This window comes from Aspergillus vadensis (assembly GCF_003184925.1).
Source record: "Aspergillus vadensis CBS 113365 unplaced genomic scaffold BO88scaffold_21, whole genome shotgun sequence".
Lineage (NCBI taxonomy): Eukaryota > Fungi > Ascomycota > Eurotiomycetes > Eurotiales > Aspergillaceae > Aspergillus > Aspergillus vadensis.
The window spans coordinates 455841-473869 of record NW_020292059.1 but is presented as its reverse complement, the minus strand read 5'-3'; the positions used below and the strand labels follow the sequence as shown (position 1 = coordinate 473869).

Genomic DNA, 18029 nt, shown 5'->3' with positions numbered 1-18029 from the left:
CTTGTGAGCCCCATCTTATATAGCCACTGTATGTTTTCTTTGAATTGCAAATCAAGATACACAGTATCTTTACTCGGATAGTGCACCAACCAGTGGTGTCTATAGAGGTGGCAGTCTGTTTGTATTAAATTAGTATTTAGAAGAAGGGTGACCGGGGCAATATATTGAGTGAGCAAGGATACGCACAAACTATATACTCATGCCCAAGAACACTTCTAAGCTTTCCTATTCGATACTCTGTGTTATCTGAATACCTCAATAGTCGGAACGACAACAATAGGAAGGACAAAGAAGATTTTGGCAAACAAAGCGATTGTCTGGTCACAAAAGGCAGAGACTCAGCAAATTGACAATAGGACGAACCCACAATAAGTATTCATCTGAATGTCCCGCTCTCCATCTTTATCTTCTTCTCTATAGCCCGAGTTTGCTCGCAGCCCGAAAGAAAACATATGGGGATCGACGACAATGCCCAATGTGATCAGGTCATTTGAAACACGCCCATCCTGGCAAGTGAATAAACCAGCGCCAAGAGAGATTATTCTTTGCAAGCGCTAAGGATGATGCCAGAAACGATTGGAACCCATCGTTATGGTCTATTCATAGCCAATGGATCGCCAGTCTCGTCCTACCAAGCTTTTCTGGTTCCCGATATGTTACAGATAAAGATCTTGAGTCATTGGTAGTAGCTGCTGGATTGAGCCGTACGACAACGCTGATTGAGTCAAATGTGCATAGCAAAGTACCCTGGGCATCAGAATCCGAAATTAGCAACAGCGCTTAATCTGGTTGGAAGCAAGATCTCATGACAGAAAGTGTGTTATAGACGATCTCCCGTGTTGCAGATGTGAAGACGTTGAAGACCATCGAGGGCGCTAATTGGCTTGGGTGTGCTCAGTAGCGCTCCGTCGTGCAGAACTAATACAGGTGACACACGAGGCACATGTGTGTTTGATTTTGCTCTATGACTTACATCAAGGCTTCAGAATTCTCTGTCGCTCACCGCGCAGACATCTGCTGATATTGGGTGTAGAGGCGCCGTGATGGGGGTTGCTGAAACACGGGCGCCCCGCTTTCTCTAGCCTAAAGCGCGCTGACAAGACTTCATTCCCAGACAAGCTAAATAGGTGGTCAGTCAGTACTACCAATTCAGACGGTCCTGGAATAATGAAGATGCATCAGAACAGAGCAGAAATCTATAATGTGATCTGTCAGACATCAAGCTTTCCGTCAGCCTTTCTAGTGCCTGTCGCATGCCATGCATGAGATGGGTGACAGTTCTTCTCGGGTAACTACCACATTCTATTTAACCACATTATTCAGTGACACATCCACAATGGCCATTGCAGCTTCTCAGCGGCCTTGTCCGTTAGCAGACTCAGCCCAAGAAAAGAGCTGAACTTGTCGCACCTGAATGTTTCTTCCACGCTCATTTTGCCCTTCCTTGGCGACTACGCGATCCCCACCGTCCCCATTGCTGAATCAAGTAAAATTCAGCGTCTCCGACCGTCGACGGTCCCATCAGTACCAATCATATCCATATTCTGGCAACCTCTAAGCCCGCGAGCGTTGTCCGACTACGCAGAAGCCATCAAACAAAATACGACAGACAAATTCAATGCCGTAATGTGATTTACACATTGAGGCAGTTCCAAACCTTCGTGTGCTCTCTGTGATATCACTCTGATCGCACTGGGTTGCGTACGCGCTTTGGCCCGCAAGCGAAATCTGGTTTTTCTTTTGGCTTTCCGAGATCTGCTGGTCGCTCGGTAGGGATACTGGTTTACAAAGTACGTTCAGGTCTCATGGGCCAGCAACTTGTCAAGATTTGGACACCAGAGCTTCCGCTCATCCGTCGGTATACACACTAAAATCAGAAACATAACTCGAAGCGAAGCAGCAACGACCGGGATGGAACCCTTTTGTGGCAGAGATGAAAAGATTGATTAGATGAAAACAGGTGGGTATCGTGCGTTATCTCCGATGAATCACGACTCTTCAGTGGCCATGGTGTCCTTGTCCCGGTGTCCACCGTCCCACCTACCCCCGAAAGGATGAGGGAATATTCAGGACCTTGGGCTGCAGCTTGGAGTCCGATGTGGATGCAGCTTCAACCCAGATTGGACACTATGATAGAACTGGTGATGGTAACTTTACTTTAGATTACCTAACGCATTCAAGGCCGTTACGCCTTGCATGTCAAATACAAACTGCGTACAAAGCAGAAAGATGTGCTTTTCTTCACAGAGTCATGCTGTGATGAGCACGGTAGTCTCCGGGTGTTGATGGTTTTCTTTTTTTGATTATAGAGATTCGTCCATTGATGATTTGTTTGCGACCTGCAGTCATACGAGACAGTCTTTTTCACCGAAGAGCGTGGCTAACGGTGCCTATGCGATAATTCAGATGTAATGACGGTGCTATAACGGGTAGTACATGTTTCGAGACCCCATTAAAAGAGCAGGAAATCCTGTAGGTCCCTTGCTTTTGAGCAGACTCCTAGAATATGATTCAAAAGAAGCGGTCTACTGAAGACTTGGATGATACTGCCGAGTCAGTCCAATCCCATCTGAAGCAAGGTTGATAACAGATAACAGAGTGCTTTGATAACGTTCTGGCATGCCACCGAAGAAAACTCCGTCTGAGTTAGTCCGCAAAACATCTAGATGACTTGGGACACTAGTAAGGTAGACCCTGTCACGATGTAGTAGGTGTACCAATCGCGCTGCTTGCCGGAGGGCTGAAGTTTCTGTTTGCCCGTCTTGGTTTGCCCGGACTTCAGGGGGTAGTGCCGGGAATTATGTAGATGGTGACACTAGACACATTTGGAATCCTGCGTACAACGTAATCTGCGATCTGGTTTGACGAAGGTTTGTGTCACTTGATTGAATCTGAGCTGAGGGTGGCGGCGGTAGTTTCAATACAGCTCAGATCATCCCAAGTGGTATGAAGGTGGTTATTTGGAGTGGGTGGATGGGTGGCCTGAGGCTGGCAGCTTCCCGATAAGCGGAGTACGGTCAGGTTGGTAAAAGTACGGATTGGCTGGTAAGGGAATAATACCCACCAGCCAAAAGAACAATGGTACCGTTTCCAGGCTACTAAAACCATCCCAAGAAATTCCCGTTTGGGCTGGTCCGGTCCTCGCTACCTCGACTCTGCTTCCTATTTGAATTCTTTATTGTCGGCCGCTCCCCCTCCTCTCTCTCCACTCATTTCCCTTCTTCTTCCTCTTCTTCTTCTTCTTTCATTATTCTTCTCCCCAAGGTCTGATCGACGGCGTAAAGAGTCGATCCTAGGGACCTGCATAAATTCTGCCTTACTTACCAGGATTGTTGGGAACCTGCTACCGACACTACCCACGGACTATCAGCGGACCGCATATCCGCGCTTGCCTTTAATTGGTCGCGCTCTTTGGGCGGTCTTGTGGTTCAAGCGGCGAAATTCACGGATTTACGATAATCCCACCGCCTGTGTGCCACGCCGTGGAAGTGCTTCCACATTTCGTTCCTCAGGGGCAGGAATCGACCTGGAAATCCTTAAAGGGGTGTATTCAGTCAGAAGCCGTTGCTGGGAACTTGGCTCCAAGGCATAGCAAGAAGACGCGCGACATCTTCTCCGCTGCCAGGTAGGTTTCTTCCCGCGCTTCCCTCTCCTTTCGCCCCCGTCGGCATTCCAACGGTCTGATGTACTGATCGCACGCCTGCTATCATCCCTGCAGTCCCGATAAGCAACAGCTGGGTTATCGCTTTCGCCTCATGCCATTGACATTGGAGGAGGTACCCATAAGGTTCTGATACCTAGGAGAGTCTTCCGTGTGAAGCGTGGGACGGTGCACGCCTGTCGTTTTTTTTTTTTCCCTCGCAGGGTTTCACCGCGTTCACCCACCGTTCTCTCAGAGCGCTTTCCCCCCTCTAAGGCGTGTGGTCTACACCGCTCCTTTCGTTCGAATTTCTCGTCTGTCGACAACAATCATGGCCGCGACTTTGATCCCCAGGAAGTTCCGGTCTACGGACGAGGAGGACGATGCTGAGCCTGGATGGCTCAAGCGTCAAGTCACTAGTGGCTTGCAATTCCTTTCTCGCCGTGCCTGTCTTCATCCGATTCACACGATCGTCATTTTCGCCCTTCTTGCCAGCACTACCTACGTTGGTCTCCTAGAAGGTAGTTTATTCGACTCTTTCAGAAACCCTAGGAATGTTGCCGGCCAAGTGGATGTGGACACCCTTCTTCAGGGTAGTAGAAACCTACGTCTCGGGGAGAGTACCTCCTGGAAATGGCAGGTGGAAGACACTCTGACTGCCCAAGATTATAATGTAAGTCGGAAACTGGTCTATTAATTTCAGACATCTGATCAATGTTCCTTTTCTAACAACTGTCTTTCAAGCAGACTGCTCAACATATGGCATTGACGACCTTTATTTTCCCGGATTCCCTGTCGAAGTCAGCTTCCACCGGTCCTCTTGCCGATGGTGTCCCGATCCCTGCCAATACCTCCGCACAACGGGTGCCTCACACGCCCAATCTCTTCTCGCCTTTCTCCCATGACGCGTCTCTCGTGTTCACACTTCCTTTCGAACAGGTCTCTCAGTTTCTGAAGGCTGTCCAGGAGATTCCCGAACCCTCTGTCGACGAGGATGAAGGAGAGCAGAAGAAATGGATTATGCGGGCTGCTCGCGGTCCGGCTTACGGATCCAGCGGAGCTCTCAAGCTCTGGCTGGCAGACGCATGGGGTTCCTTCGTGGATTTGGTCAAGGTCCTTATGCCCTTTAGTTAAGAATTTATATTGCCTAGTCCATGCTAACCCGATGCAGCACGCTGAAACGATCGACATCGTCATCATGACTCTGGGATACCTTTCGATGCATCTCAGCTTTGTCTCGCTCTTCTTCTCGATGCGGCGTTTGGGCTCGAACTTCTGGCTTGCTACCACGGTTCTTTTCTCTGGATGCTTTGCCTTCCTCTTTGGTCTTCTGGTGACCACCAAACTTGGCGTTCCCATCAATATGCTGCTTCTGTCGGAAGGTCTTCCGTTCCTGGTCGTAACCATTGGGTTCGAGAAGCCGATCATTCTCACCAGAGCTGTCCTGAGCGCTTCAGTTGATAAGCGCCAAGGTGCCCGGGCTGGCAAGACTGGTGGCCCAGTGGCTCCCAGCACTCCCCGGTCCATCCAGGATTCCATTCAGACTGCCATCAAGAAGCAAGGTTTTGAGATCGTTCGGGACTATTGTATCGAAACCGCCATTCTTGTGGCCGGTGCAGCTTCTGGAGTTCAAGGCGGTTTGAGGCAGTTCTGCTTCCTTGCAGCATGGATCCTGTTTTTCGACTGCCTCTTGCTGTTCACTTTCTACACCACTATCCTCTGTATCAAGCTCGAAATTACTCGCATCAAACGCCATGTCGCACTTCGCAAAGCCCTCGAGGAGGATGGGATTACCCAGCGTGTTGCGGAGAACGTCGCCGCGAACAATGATTGGCCCCAAGCAGGCTCGGAGAATGATGGAACAAGCGACGCCAGCCTTTTCGGAAAGAAGATCAAGTCTAGCAATGTCCGCCGCTTCAAGATCCTTATGGTTGGAGGCTTTATCCTGGTTAACGTTGTGAATCTCTCCGCGATTCCTTTCCGCAAGTCAACCGGTCTACCCCTGTTGTCGCGCGTCTCCAATCTACTCGCTCCCACGCCGATTGATCCTTTCAAGGTGGCCGAGAATGGACTCGACTCGATCTATGTTTCCGCGAAGAGCCAGATGATGGAGACGATTGTGACCGTCATTCCCCCGATCAAGTATAAACTCGAGTACCCCTCTGTGCACTACGCTGCCTTTGGTGAGGGCCAGTCCTTCGATATTGAGTACAGCGACCAGTTCTTGGATGCTGTTGGTGGCCGTGTCATCGAAAGCCTGCTGAAGAGTATCGAGGACCCCATTATCAGCAAATGGATTATCGCAGCTCTGACCCTGAGCATCGTCTTGAACGGTTATCTCTTCAACGCAGCCAGGTGGAGCATCAAGGAGCCTGAGGCCGCCGCCCCTAAGGTGGAACCCCCCGAGCCCAAGGTTTATCCCACAATTGATTTGAACAATCAAGATGGCCCCAAGCGGACTGCTGGTGAATGCGAGCTGTTCTTGAAGGAGAAGCGGGCTGCCTACTTGTCAGACGAGGAATTGATTGACCTTTCATTGCGAGGCAAGATCCCGGGATATGCTCTCGAGAAGACCATGGAAAATGAGGACCTAATGAGCCGTCTCGATGCTTTCACGCGCGCCGTCAAAATTCGCCGATCTGTCGTGGCCCGGACTCCGGCCACTTCAGAGTTCACGAGCTCCCTGGAAACTTCCAAGCTCCCTTACAAGGATTACAACTACACTCTGGTCCACGGTGCCTGCTGCGAGAACGTCATTGGTTATCTGCCTCTGCCTGTTGGTGTTGCCGGTCCCCTCACGATTGACGGCCAAAGCTATTTCATTCCTATGGCTACTACTGAAGGTGTTCTGGTGGCTAGTACCAGCCGTGGTGCTAAAGCCATCAATGCCGGTGGTGGTGCGGTTACAGTCTTGACTGGTGACGGCATGACGCGTGGTCCTTGTGTCGGCTTCCCTACGCTTGCACGGGCTGCTGCCGCCAAGGTTTGGCTTGATTCGGAAGAGGGTCAAAGCATCATGATGGCTGCATTCAACTCTACCAGCCGCTTCGCCAGACTTCAACACATGAAGACCGCCCTTGCTGGTACCTACCTGTACATCCGATTCAAGACCACCACTGGTGATGCTATGGGCATGAACATGATCTCCAAGGGTGTCGAAAAGGCGCTCAACGTGATGGCTACTGAGTGCGGCTTTGATGACATGGCCACCATCTCGGTTTCCGGTAACTTCTGTACTGATAAGAAGTCTGCCGCAGTGAACTGGATCGACGGACGTGGCAAGTCAGTTGTGGCGGAAGCTATCATTCCTGGAGAGATCGTTCGCAACGTCCTCAAGAGTGATGTCAATGCCCTCGTTGAGCTGAACACCAGTAAGAACCTGATTGGTAGCGCCATGGCGGGAAGCTTGGGTGGTTTCAATGCACATGCGTCCAATATTGTCACTGCTGTTTTCCTTGCCACTGGTCAAGATCCTGCTCAGAATGTGGAAAGCAGCAGTTGTATTACTACCATGAGAAAGTAAGTCATTCCTGTCCATTACAAAGCTTATGACAGGGGAACGTTATACTGATTACGATCACTTCTAGCCTTAACGGCAATCTTCAGATCGCTGTGTCGATGCCGTCCATCGAAGTCGGAACCATCGGCGGTGGCACGATCCTGGAAGGACAATCTGCCATGCTTGAATTCCTGGGGGTGCGCGGCTCTCACCCCACCAACCCTGGTGACAATGCCCGTCAGCTTGCACGGATCGTGGCTGCCGCAGTCCTTGCAGGTGAGCTGAGTCTGTGCTCTGCTCTTGCGGCAGGCCACCTTGTCCGGGCACACATGGCCCACAACCGCAGCGCTGCTCCTACGCGCTCAGCAACGCCTGTGTCTGCCGCCGTTGGCGCAGCTCGTGGCCTTGCTATGACCTCCTCGAAATGAACGGGGCGATTAATGCATTTGCAATCGCCTCGCCGACCCGCTACGTGATGAGATTATGTACACCGATAATACTGCTACGAGCAGATTCCCTTCCCCGAACCTCTCTCCGCCCACTTCTTCCTGACCTCCAAGATACCTTTTCTGGCATTTTTTTGGCCCGTCGCTACTTGGGATGGCTTTGCCGTTTGTCTTAGCAGTGCGGTAACCTGTATTGTACATTTTATAGCATATACATATTTCGTGGGTTGGCTTGTCATGTGGCCTGCGCATCTCATGCTGGACCGTGGGTGGAGCATGGAACCTCTGATGTGCTTGATATGAATCGACCGAACTACGGATCGATTGGCGGCGGGAAATCGCAAAAGACCGGGAGATTATCAAAACCGAGTTCTTCAAGAGCAGGAAGATTCGCTGTTTGAAAGATTCGGCCATGATGTTAATCGGATTATGTATGGAGTATGATATCCAGGGGTTTTGTTTCAAGTTATTCTTCTGTTCATTATTTTCTTTTTCTTTTAATTCTTTTCCTTTACTCTTTTCCATTTGGGGTTCATTCTCTTCTTGGGATTGTCTATGCTTTTAGACTTTGGGCCATTCCATAGCATTGGGCAATGTCCTCCGCGGCAGACATTGCGAGGATCAGTAGTTAGACGGGGAAGAGAGAGAAAAGCGTGGCCGTGACCTTCCCAGAAATGTGGAGTGGGAGGCACGGTATCTCCGCTGAGTAACCAACATATTCACTTCAGTTCTGGCCGGACTGGGCTGCTTCAATTGCTTCCTTGCCCCTGATAGACATGCAATACACTTAATACATCTAGTCTCCGGGATGCCGGGCAGTGCTGGGGTAAGTAAAAAGTATAATTATAGCCCAGGCAACGAGACGAGCGAATCTAGCTCGAACGCACGGGAAAGAAAGCAGAGAGGAAAGCGACCAGGAAGATGAAGGGAAGGTCTGGACCCCAAAGATCACAGGATTGGAGGATGGCCGAAGCAGGCAGTAATTTGAGCACCTCCTGAACTAGCCTCGAACTATGTGGAGGCGCGCACTGGGTGAGGAAATGGAGCGAGCGTTGGGGGCTGGGCCAGAATGGGAAACTCATTTGACTCGACTACATACAGCAAAGCCGTTTCAGCAATTGTGTGCATATAACATGCAGCATCGAAACATGCTTGATGACTTCGTTTTACTTGCATGTTACTTTATTTATACACCCTCTAGCGAATCACAATCCATGTGGGAAGGAAGGAGAAGCATGCTGCTGAAGAATGGAGGAAGGGGAGTGAGTGTCTGTGTCTGTGTCAGTTCTGTCGGTTCCGCGGTCGGGGAAAAGGGAGAGTGGTAACTAACTAACTCAACTCACTAAAGAAAAATGGGAGGGGCCACAAAGCATCACCGCCACACCGGGAGAGGCTCGATCGGTTCCTGGCGGATGGGCGGTGGAGTATTATTTTGCAACTTGTCTTGTCTGGTCCCGTACCATACACAACCTACTTTAGCACCCAAAGATTGAGGTAGGATGAGCAAGTCACGGTACTGTCTTTATCCCAGGCGATCTTTGGCTTCTGGTAGGGTACTAGAAGAAGGTGGTTGTTTGTTGTCTCAGAATGTAGTTGTAGCAACCCACTCAAAGTTCTAGTGCCCGATGTCATGATAGAAAATGTCTCAGGTTTACTCGCGATAAGTAAGGATGGATCATGGATAAGAATGATAACTCCAGCTGATCGCACATCCAAGATATCAAGATCCGTGGAGAAAAAGTAAAGGTAAGTGAAAAAAAAGAACTTGTCCGCGACAGGCGCTTCAGGCATGGAGGTTGAGGTCGTACGAACATACCGTACCATACCTTCCAGGTATGTATGGTATGAACGGAGTTCTTTCCAAGGTTCCTAGTAAGGTACATGAGTAGGTATTGTGGATGTATCTCCCATCAGCCGCCAAATAATTTCCCGTTCCAAGAGGAAGTGGTCGTTGGCTCTCTCACTTGCTCACCATCGTGTCCGCCCGTCTACCCCCCCAGGCTCCATCTTTCTAGCCTAGCCCATCTCTCATCCATCTCCATTCATTCAGTCAGTCAGTCAGTCATTCATTCAACCTTTTCCCCCTTGGGTTCCCAAGTCTTGCCCCCCCCCAAAGAAGTTCGGCCACTCCCTAGTCCGGCCCTTTTTCCAAACTCCACTTCTTGGGGCGTCACCAAACCCAGGTCAACTTCGGCGGTGGCTGCTGCTTCTCCCGCTGCTTGTTTCTGCCTGGGTCCAATCCCTACTGATCTATTTTCCTTTCCCCTTCCCCAAAGGCCGCCGCTTTAGGTCTTTTTTTGTGGTCGCTACAATTTAATTTATTATTTTGGTATGCCTGTTGGTGACCGGTCGTATCCCCGTGCCGACTTCTGTTGACACAGGTGCCTCCGGCACGTTCTATTCTACATTCCGCATCGGATTCCTCCTTCCTTTGTTTTCATTCTGTTCGGAGGAAGCATTAGCCCCCTCTCAGTCGCAGCGGCCGTCCATTCCTTATCACCCGCCACGAGCGAAATCCTCCGATTCTCAGATACCTATACTCAGTCCTCATCAATGGCCTTGGAGTCGCAACCTCACCCTACCTCGGATGCATAGTGATAAGCATATTGGCTTTGGACCGACCCAGATCTCCCTTTCCTGTTAAGCTAGCACGGTGCCCACGGGCCTACCGACAGCAAACCCCCCTATGAACGCTCCCTCCGGGACTATGTCGCCTGTCTCCGTGGACGGGAGTGACTGGTCCGGCATCAATCAGTATCAGAAATCGGATCCGCCTTTCTCCCCGACCTTCTCGACTCGCAGCGCCCTTGCCACACCTCCTACCTCCGGTGTACCCAGCGGTTCAAATGGCACAGGACTTACAAACGGTTCGTCGGGCCCGGTCAGCGATGCCGGGAATCCCTCTCCCCCGAGCTCGGTGGCAGCGCGATCGAGCGATGGTACCTTGTCGGATCAACGCAGCAAGCGACACAAGCGGATGGAGGAGGTCCTAGGTCAGCACTATGTTGCCCTCAGGAGGTTCCTTCATGCGTCCCATCGTGATGATAGAGCAAACAAGTCAAGCAAAGCCCGCGACAAGCTGCTACGACTCTCCGCCACTCAGTTTCACGAGTTAAGTACCGACGTTTATGATGAACTGCTCCGGCGACAAGCAGCCATGCCGGCTCCGAACCGACCCCCTCGCCCTGATATTCCCCCGTTCCTGCCACCGCGCAAGGATTTCCATGAAAAGCGCAACCAGGCGCGCCAAAAGCTTGCTTCGCTTCAGCACCAGCGTTTCCGAGATCTCGCGACGGATGTCTATACCGAGTTAGAGCGACGGTTTCCTCAATTCCCTTCTAGGGAATCTCGTAGGTTGAGTCCGGCTCCCAGCTACCGCGGACGGCCATCCAATGGCTATCCACCGAACGGATACCCTCCGACGCCGGGAGGGCCGCGTTCGCAGTCTCGTGGGCCCCCGTCTCGAATGGGCTACCCCCCTGGTGGACCTCCAGCAAGTCCGATGTATCCCCCACGTCAAGGGTCACTTGGTGGGCCGCCGCCAGGCATGAATGGCGATGGGCCAATGGCCAAATCGTTCCAAAGTAACACTATTGTTCCGAACAAGAGTACTATGGTCGAGGACGACGATGATGGAGCAGGTACGGAGGACGATTATGATGTGCGGAGCGATGCATTTGCTCTCGATGCGGTTCTGCAAAGTCGGCGGGGGACAGGGGCTACTCTAGCAGACGCCGACAGAAAGGCTTTGGCGGAAACTCAATCGCAGGTTTCTGCTTTGCAGGACAAGGTGAACAAGCTCGAGGATCTACTGAAATCCAAGGATGAGGAGATATCCAAGTACCAGGAAGATCAGAGCAAGGTTGAGACCTTGGAGGACTTGGTCAAGTCCAAGGATGAGGAGCTCGTTAAATACCGAGAAAGTCAAACCACGTCAGATGTAGGCAGACGATTTTCCTCGGCCCCCATTGATTGTTCTTGCTAACAGAATTCACAGGTCACAAGTAGCGAACGGCAAGAATGGCAGGATTTGAAGTCAGATCTGGAGAGCAAAATTTCCCAGGCCGAGGATCTGAACAGCAACTTGCAGCTGGAACTGGACAAGGTTCGGGCCGAGCATGAGGCCATCGAGAACGACCTCCGGAGCCAGTTGGAAGAAGCATCACGGCAAAACACTGGAGACCCAGAGTTGCAGGCCCGCTTTGCTGATCTTGAGATCAGGCATCAAAGCCTGCAGACCGAGCTGCAAGAGCAGCGGTCAGTGACAGAAGAGGTCAGACGGGAGGCAGCTGGCTTCCTGAGGGAGATGAGGGAGTTGTCCGAGCAAAGCCAGTCCCGGTGGGAACACGAGGAGCAACTTACGACCGAGGTTCACAGATTGGAGGAACAAGTCAAACAATGGAAGACCCGCTATGAGAAGGCAAAGGCGCAGGCAGGACACCTTCGCACATCATCTATTGGGACAGAAATCCGTTCCGATGCCGCAACTCTGACGAGGGATCGTGATATCTTCCATGAAAATGGCTTGGTCAAGGATGTTCATGTTGCGAAGTTCCAGATATCTATTGACGAGCTGCTACACACTGCACGCCATGAAGATTACCATGTTGTGACACGCCAGATCAATGCTGTGGTTATGGCGGTACGGCATATGCTGCAGGACGTGCAAGAAAGCCAAGATCCAAACGATGGGTCATCGGCACTGCGTTCGAAGGCTATAAGCAAGCTTTCTACCACCGCGAACAATCTGATCACGGCAGCCAAGAATTTCGTGAAGTCCAACGGGCTCTCACCTGTCTCCCTTCTGGATGCCGCTGCTTCTCATCTGTCGGCTGCTGTCATTGAACTCATACGCCTCGTCAAGATCCGATCTACTCCTCCTGATGAAACCCACGAGGATGACGATGAGGTTAACTTTAGTCAGATGAAGTCTCCGGACTACTTCAGCGTGGCTCCTAGTCAAAGCCGACACAGTCGCAATGATTCTGTCTACAGTGCCATGAGCCCCCCGCCTGATGCTCCCCACGGAATTTCAGTGGCAGTGCAAGACTACAGCGCGCAAGCCGAGAACCACGAACTTCAGGAGATGAAGGTATGTTATAATATCTCTAGATACTGGTAATGTGTGCTAATTGCGGCGACAGCTTTACGTTGAGGATCAGACGAATGGCCTGGTTCAGTCAATCCAAGCCCTCATCGACAGCATCCGAGCCGATCGTGATTTGACCACGATCAGCACCCATGTCTCTGCTATCTCTTCTGTGGTGACGAATGTTACCTCGTCGGTTCAGCACTTTGTCAAGAGACCAGAGGCTAGCCCGGCTCTTCGGCAACGCATTGATCCTGTGCTCGAGATGCTGGAATACCACAAGCACCGCCTTGTAGGCGCTGCGGCCGAGGGCGAGGCTTCTAGCAGTCCTGAGGGGCTTCGAGAAGTGACCAACAAGCTTCCACCCATTGCGTTTGAGATTCCCCGGGTAACCAAGGAGCTTGCTCATCAGTTGGACCCCGCGAGCCTTGAGGAGGAGGACGATTTCCGATAGTCCATCCGCCTCAGGGTCATCATGATATTATTTCTTTCTAGGCTTCTTCAGCCCGAGAATCGCAGCAGCGTTATTCTCTTTTCCCTTCTATCTCTTTCTAGCATGCTGATTTGGCACCATGATACCAACCGAACTGCTGGACCTTGCAATCTCGCTTTCCTTACTTTTGCAGTTATCACGCATGACAACGAGCAACCATGTGGAACGACGTGTTGTAATCTGGTGGAGCTTTACGACAGATTTTGTTTTCTCCCAGACGCACCCTGACTTCAGGAGCGATGTACTTTTATTCAGCTTCTCCCTTTCTTTATCTTCTGTTGATTTATTTTGGATTTGCGGTTGATATTCTTCTCTGCTTCTATTTGATTAGCGTTTTTTTCTTCCTTTCTGCATGATGGTCCTTGTAGGACTGGACTGATTTCGTGTTTCTTTCAGAATTTATACTGCGGCATTTTCTTTACACGTTCCACCCCCCCGGAAATGCTTCTTCTTTTCTGACTTTTGAATTGACCATACGGGGTCTTCTTTCTCTTGTGTGCCGTGGTTATTGTTTTCCTGGAGTCCTTTTAGATGGCTCGATAGATAGATTTGGTGATGGTTGTATACGATTGGCTGTGGCCATTGCTTTCCGCGATGAATGAGTAGTGAATGTTGACAGGTTCCCTGGTAGATATCAGAGAAACTATAAGAATCGCCTTACTACATAGTAAACAGGTGTTGAGTGGTCAATCACGTGTACGATCAGCTGTCTTAGCGCTGTTGTAGACTGGAGGTGAGAACCATTTCTGGTTCTGGAAAGCTTCCGACCGAACCGGGTCTTAGCTAATCATGAGCTATCCCCGGTTGGGGCAGTAGCAGGAATATTTTCCTCCGCTGTCCGACGCGGTTTCTCCAGTTCTTTTTGCTCTCCACGCCAGCAAAGCAGCAAGCAACCAGCTACAGCAATTCGTGAGACGAGATATTATTCTTTTCTACCTCAATTCTTTTCTTTAGATAGTACTGTAAGTGATGCATCCCAATTGCATTGGCCGGCCCCGATGATAGAAGGGGACCAATGGCAGTTATCCCCCCCTGGTCCGGTTGCTTTGAAGTGAGCAAGCTACTTAAGTTACTAGCTGGTAGCTACTCACTTCACTACTGGACGGTCGGAGGACTTCCATGTTCTTCCACGGAGCGGCCTGAGGCCCACGGCGGATGGCCTGGCAAGTTGCATGATTGGCGCGCATGGGCTGACGCACAGGACGGAAGCGGTTAGCCAGCCAGTGCCCCTCCAGCAACAATGTTCTCCCGAAGCCTGAGGTCAACAATAACCCCACCTTGCTCGCCCTTCGCTTCTCGTCCCCTCTTCTCCATCCCCAATTGCAAGCAATCTTCCTTCCTCTCTCTTCGTCCTTTCCATCAATCATCCGCAGCCATGTCTGGAAACACTCAAGCCTTCTTTGAAGTTCAGTACGCCCCCGTGGGCTCCAGTGCCCGTAAGTGTTTCCCTTCTACTTCTCATCGTCCTTCGTTGCTGTCGTCACCCTTTTTCCTGCATGGATGATTTTACCCCTCCTTGTGAAGAAAATGGGAGTGCTGGGATGCATTCCATCGAGGACTCTCCCACAATCGCGATTTTCTTTTCATTCCTTGGGTTGAATGCATTCTCTTAATGCTTGCTGGATCCTTTGGCTGACTTTGCGCTCTTTCCTGCTCTCTAGCCAAGACGGGCCGTATCGTCTTCAACCTCTTCGAGAAGGACGTCCCCAAGACCGCCCGCAACTTCCGTGAGCTCTGCACCAAGCCCCAGGGTGAGGGTTACAAGGGCTCTACCTTCCACCGTGTCATCCCCCAGTTCATGCTCCAGGGTGGTGACTTCACCCGCCACAACGTGAGTAATCCCGCTATTTTGATCCGCCTCCGTGGGCAGCTGTGTGGGAGTGAACGATTTGACTGATATTATCATCCAGGGTACCGGTGGTCGCTCCATCTACGGTGAGAAGTTCGCCGATGAGAACTTCATCTACAAGCACAACAAGCCCGGTCTCCTCTCCATGGCCAACGCTGGTCCCAACACGTAAGTTCTACTGTCACTCGTAAAATTAGGCCTCAGACAGCTAACAGCATCTGCAGCAACGGCTCCCAGTTCTTCATCACCACCGTTGTCACCTCTTGGCTCGATGGCAAGCACGTCGTCTTCGGTGAGGTTGCCGATGCCGACTCCATGCAGGTCGTGAAGGAGATCGAGGCTCTCGGCTCCTCCTCCGGCTCCATCCGCTCCAACATCAAGCCCACCATCGTCAACTGCGGTGAGTTGTAAGCGGTTTCCAAGGATAACAGATGGCAAAATTGGGATATCATCCCACGAGCTGGTGTAAACCCAGCACTGTGAGGATTAATGGTGGACAATTCTCTTTCTCCCTACCCGGTGTAATCTAGAGTGTCCATACCAATTGTCAATAAGTTTCCTTTCAAGTTTGTACCATCGTATTGCAGTAACTATATGCAATTCTCTACATCTTACAGTATTGATAGAAAGATCCAGTAATACCCACCTCGTAAATAACCATAGTGACGAAATCCCTACATAACCTCCTCTAAACCCAGCCAAAGATAAGTAGATCCCACCGAACGTGGCAACCTAGTAGTAGACTGGCACTAAACCCGTACTACATGAATTCAACCCCGCTCCAACACACTCTCAACCCTCTTTTTCTCCGGTGGGGAGGGGAGGGGAGGGGAGGGGGGCAAAGCAGTGCAATTCGAACCTCGGATTGGTTTCCCGGTTCCGAATACGGCCGGCTCGCATCCCCATTTCTATTCCATTCCTTGCTTGCTTGCTTGCTGCTGCTGCTGCTGCTGCTACTGCTGTGTTGCATGCAGGTGGCTTTAATGAGACTACTATCGGTATCTAGGGCTGTGTGAGCGGGTCTGTGGTCTTTTCATGTATTTTATTTCCTTTGTTCTCTGATTGTATAAATCGACACAAATAGATTAATTTGTTTATCTGCATAGTGTTCCATAGTAGTTGTGTTGATGGTTCATGTATACGTATGTAAGTTACCTTGGAAGAGAGGTTAGTAAGGTAAAAGTGAGGGGTTGAGGGCTGGCCAAGGCTGGGATGGGGGCCCAGCTGGGCTGAGCTAAGCTAAAGTATGATGTGATCGGGGAGGGAGTATGGCGTAGTCGTTTGTGGTTATGTGGGATATGACTAGTATTTGATCGTTCATTCAGTGAGTAACAAATTCCCCCCCCCCGTTCATATATTATGTTATAGATGATTCCCCGGCATTATCTTATCTAGTAGAGATAGTTTATGATATCATCATATTCCAGTACTACTTCGCAGCTGTGATGAGAGAATGGCCATTATATTTGGTTCTTTCTAACAGACATAGTGTATCAGACTCTTATTAACATTATGTCTTATGCATGATAGATGCATTAATCCACCACCGGTGCTATCCCTTGATAGTACTCTCACTCGACATGTAGTAGTTCCCCGAAAGAAAGACTCCAACATACACATACATCATTCCCTAACCCTACTATCCACCCTCCCAACACATTAGAAAACAACCCTCTCTCCAAGATAGCAACCACCGCAACATCTCAATATCAACAGAAAGGCATCATGTCAAACTAAGCTCCAACACCCACCCACCCACCTAGCCGCAGCATCTAGTCACGGATGTGGCGTCGTTCCTGATCCTGTACATACATACTCCATCAGTCAGTCACTCACTCACCAACAAACCATAACAGCAATATAACCTAGTAATCAGAAAGAAAAAAGAAACTCACTCCCTAGTACCAAGATCCCTACCCCACGAAAAGAGCAAAAACCCCACAAACGCCCCAACAAAGATACAAAGAATAATATACCCATTGTAGTACATCCCCAGCAGCATCACAAAGTACGCCACTGCAAACTGCAGCACATGCAATGTGGCTCGAATGAGTTGCTCGGTGTGGCTGGGTCTGAAGATGAATTTTGATTGGTTCTCGGGGTGTATACTAAGGTGTGGTGTAGTTACTGGCGCATTAGGCATTGGTTCATTATCTTCTTCCTCCTCTTCTACTGATTCCGGAACAGGAGGTAGGGCTGAAAGTGAGCCTGAAGGTATCCATGGGATGGGTCTTTTGACGGGTTTGTCTGTGGAGCGGTCATTAAGGACTGGAATGCTGGGTTGATCAGTATCTAGAGATTGGGCCTTGAGTCTGGCGCGGTTGATGATAAACGCGTCGTATTCGCTGGCAACTCGACGGAGGAATTCTAGACATATGACGAGGAAGACGACTCCGATGCAGGAGCCGGCGAACATGCTTGGGGAGGTAATGTGCCAGGATGAGGAGATGAAGCCTTTTGCTTGTAGTCAGTTCTGGGTGGTTTTGAGGGGTTTAGGAAGTGTTGGATGACTTACAAGCGTCCATGGTGTTCCAGTTCCAGAGCATCTGGGTATGGTTAGTTGGGCGCTGGGGTTTTGGGATGAGGTGGTGGAGGGTATACTGAGATCTTGCAGTTGGTAGAGGCCATGGCCATGGCCATGGTGGTAGTGGTGCTGGTGCTCATGATGGCTGATGTGGTGGTTTCTGTGGTCATATTCATGTTGTCTATGGTGTTTGAGGGTTGATGAGTGAGGTGAATGAATAGAAGATGGAAAGGCTAGTTGGTAAGGACTGTAGTAGATACAGATTAAGAGTATCCTGGAGAAGAGAAGAACCAGCAGTGAGGAGAGAAAGCAGAGGTAAGGGACTAGTTTTCTGACTTTGGATACGTGTATGTCAGGAGCGTGTTCTTGTATGCAGATCCATCTTCATGTTATTTAAGTATGAATCAGTATTAACGCGCCCTCCACAGTAGAAAGAGCCCTGCCGCGTCAAGGGAAGACGGTCTCTGGTTTGAGCACATTATGTAGGTA

General features: G+C 50.4%; 4 protein-coding genes across 4 annotated transcripts; 3 read left to right on the top strand and 1 right to left on the bottom strand.

Moving 5' to 3' along the window:
• Nucleotides 1–3971: 3971 nt before the first annotated feature.
• Nucleotides 3972–7567, top strand: hmg1 (HMG-CoA reductase; the record flags this gene model as incomplete). The annotated part of the gene is made up of 4 exons (XM_025703347.1): nt 3972–4313; nt 4388–4753; nt 4812–7159; nt 7228–7567. 4 exons carry the CDS (start codon nt 3972–3974, stop codon nt 7565–7567), a joined length of 3396 nt encoding a protein of 1131 aa, XP_025560206.1.
• Nucleotides 7568–10271: 2704 nt separating this feature from the next.
• BO88DRAFT_346619 (putative cell polarity protein) lies at nt 10272–13128 on the top strand (the record flags this gene model as incomplete). Its single annotated transcript, XM_025703343.1, has 3 exons — nt 10272–11525; nt 11583–12677; nt 12730–13128. 3 exons carry the CDS (start codon nt 10272–10274, stop codon nt 13126–13128), a joined length of 2748 nt encoding a protein of 915 aa, XP_025560205.1.
• Nucleotides 13129–14047: 919 nt separating this feature from the next.
• cyp4 (peptidyl-prolyl cis-trans isomerase) lies at nt 14048–15548 on the top strand. The gene is made up of 4 exons (XM_025707271.1): nt 14048–14603; nt 14829–14998; nt 15078–15184; nt 15241–15548. Exons 1-4 carry the CDS (start codon nt 14543–14545, stop codon nt 15425–15427), a joined length of 525 nt encoding a protein of 174 aa, XP_025560204.1. The 5' UTR covers nt 14048–14542; the 3' UTR covers nt 15428–15548.
• Nucleotides 15549–16837: 1289 nt separating this feature from the next.
• BO88DRAFT_370502 (high-affinity Cu transporter CTR3) lies at nt 16838–17843 on the bottom strand. Its single transcript, XM_025704179.1, has 3 exons — nt 17618–17843; nt 17532–17563; nt 16838–17470 (listed from the first exon to the last, which is right to left on the bottom strand). Exons 2-3 carry the CDS (start codon nt 17560–17562, stop codon nt 16908–16910), a joined length of 594 nt encoding a protein of 197 aa, XP_025560203.1. The 5' UTR covers nt 17563; nt 17618–17843; the 3' UTR covers nt 16838–16907.
• Between the last annotated feature and the right edge of the window lie 186 nt (nt 17844–18029).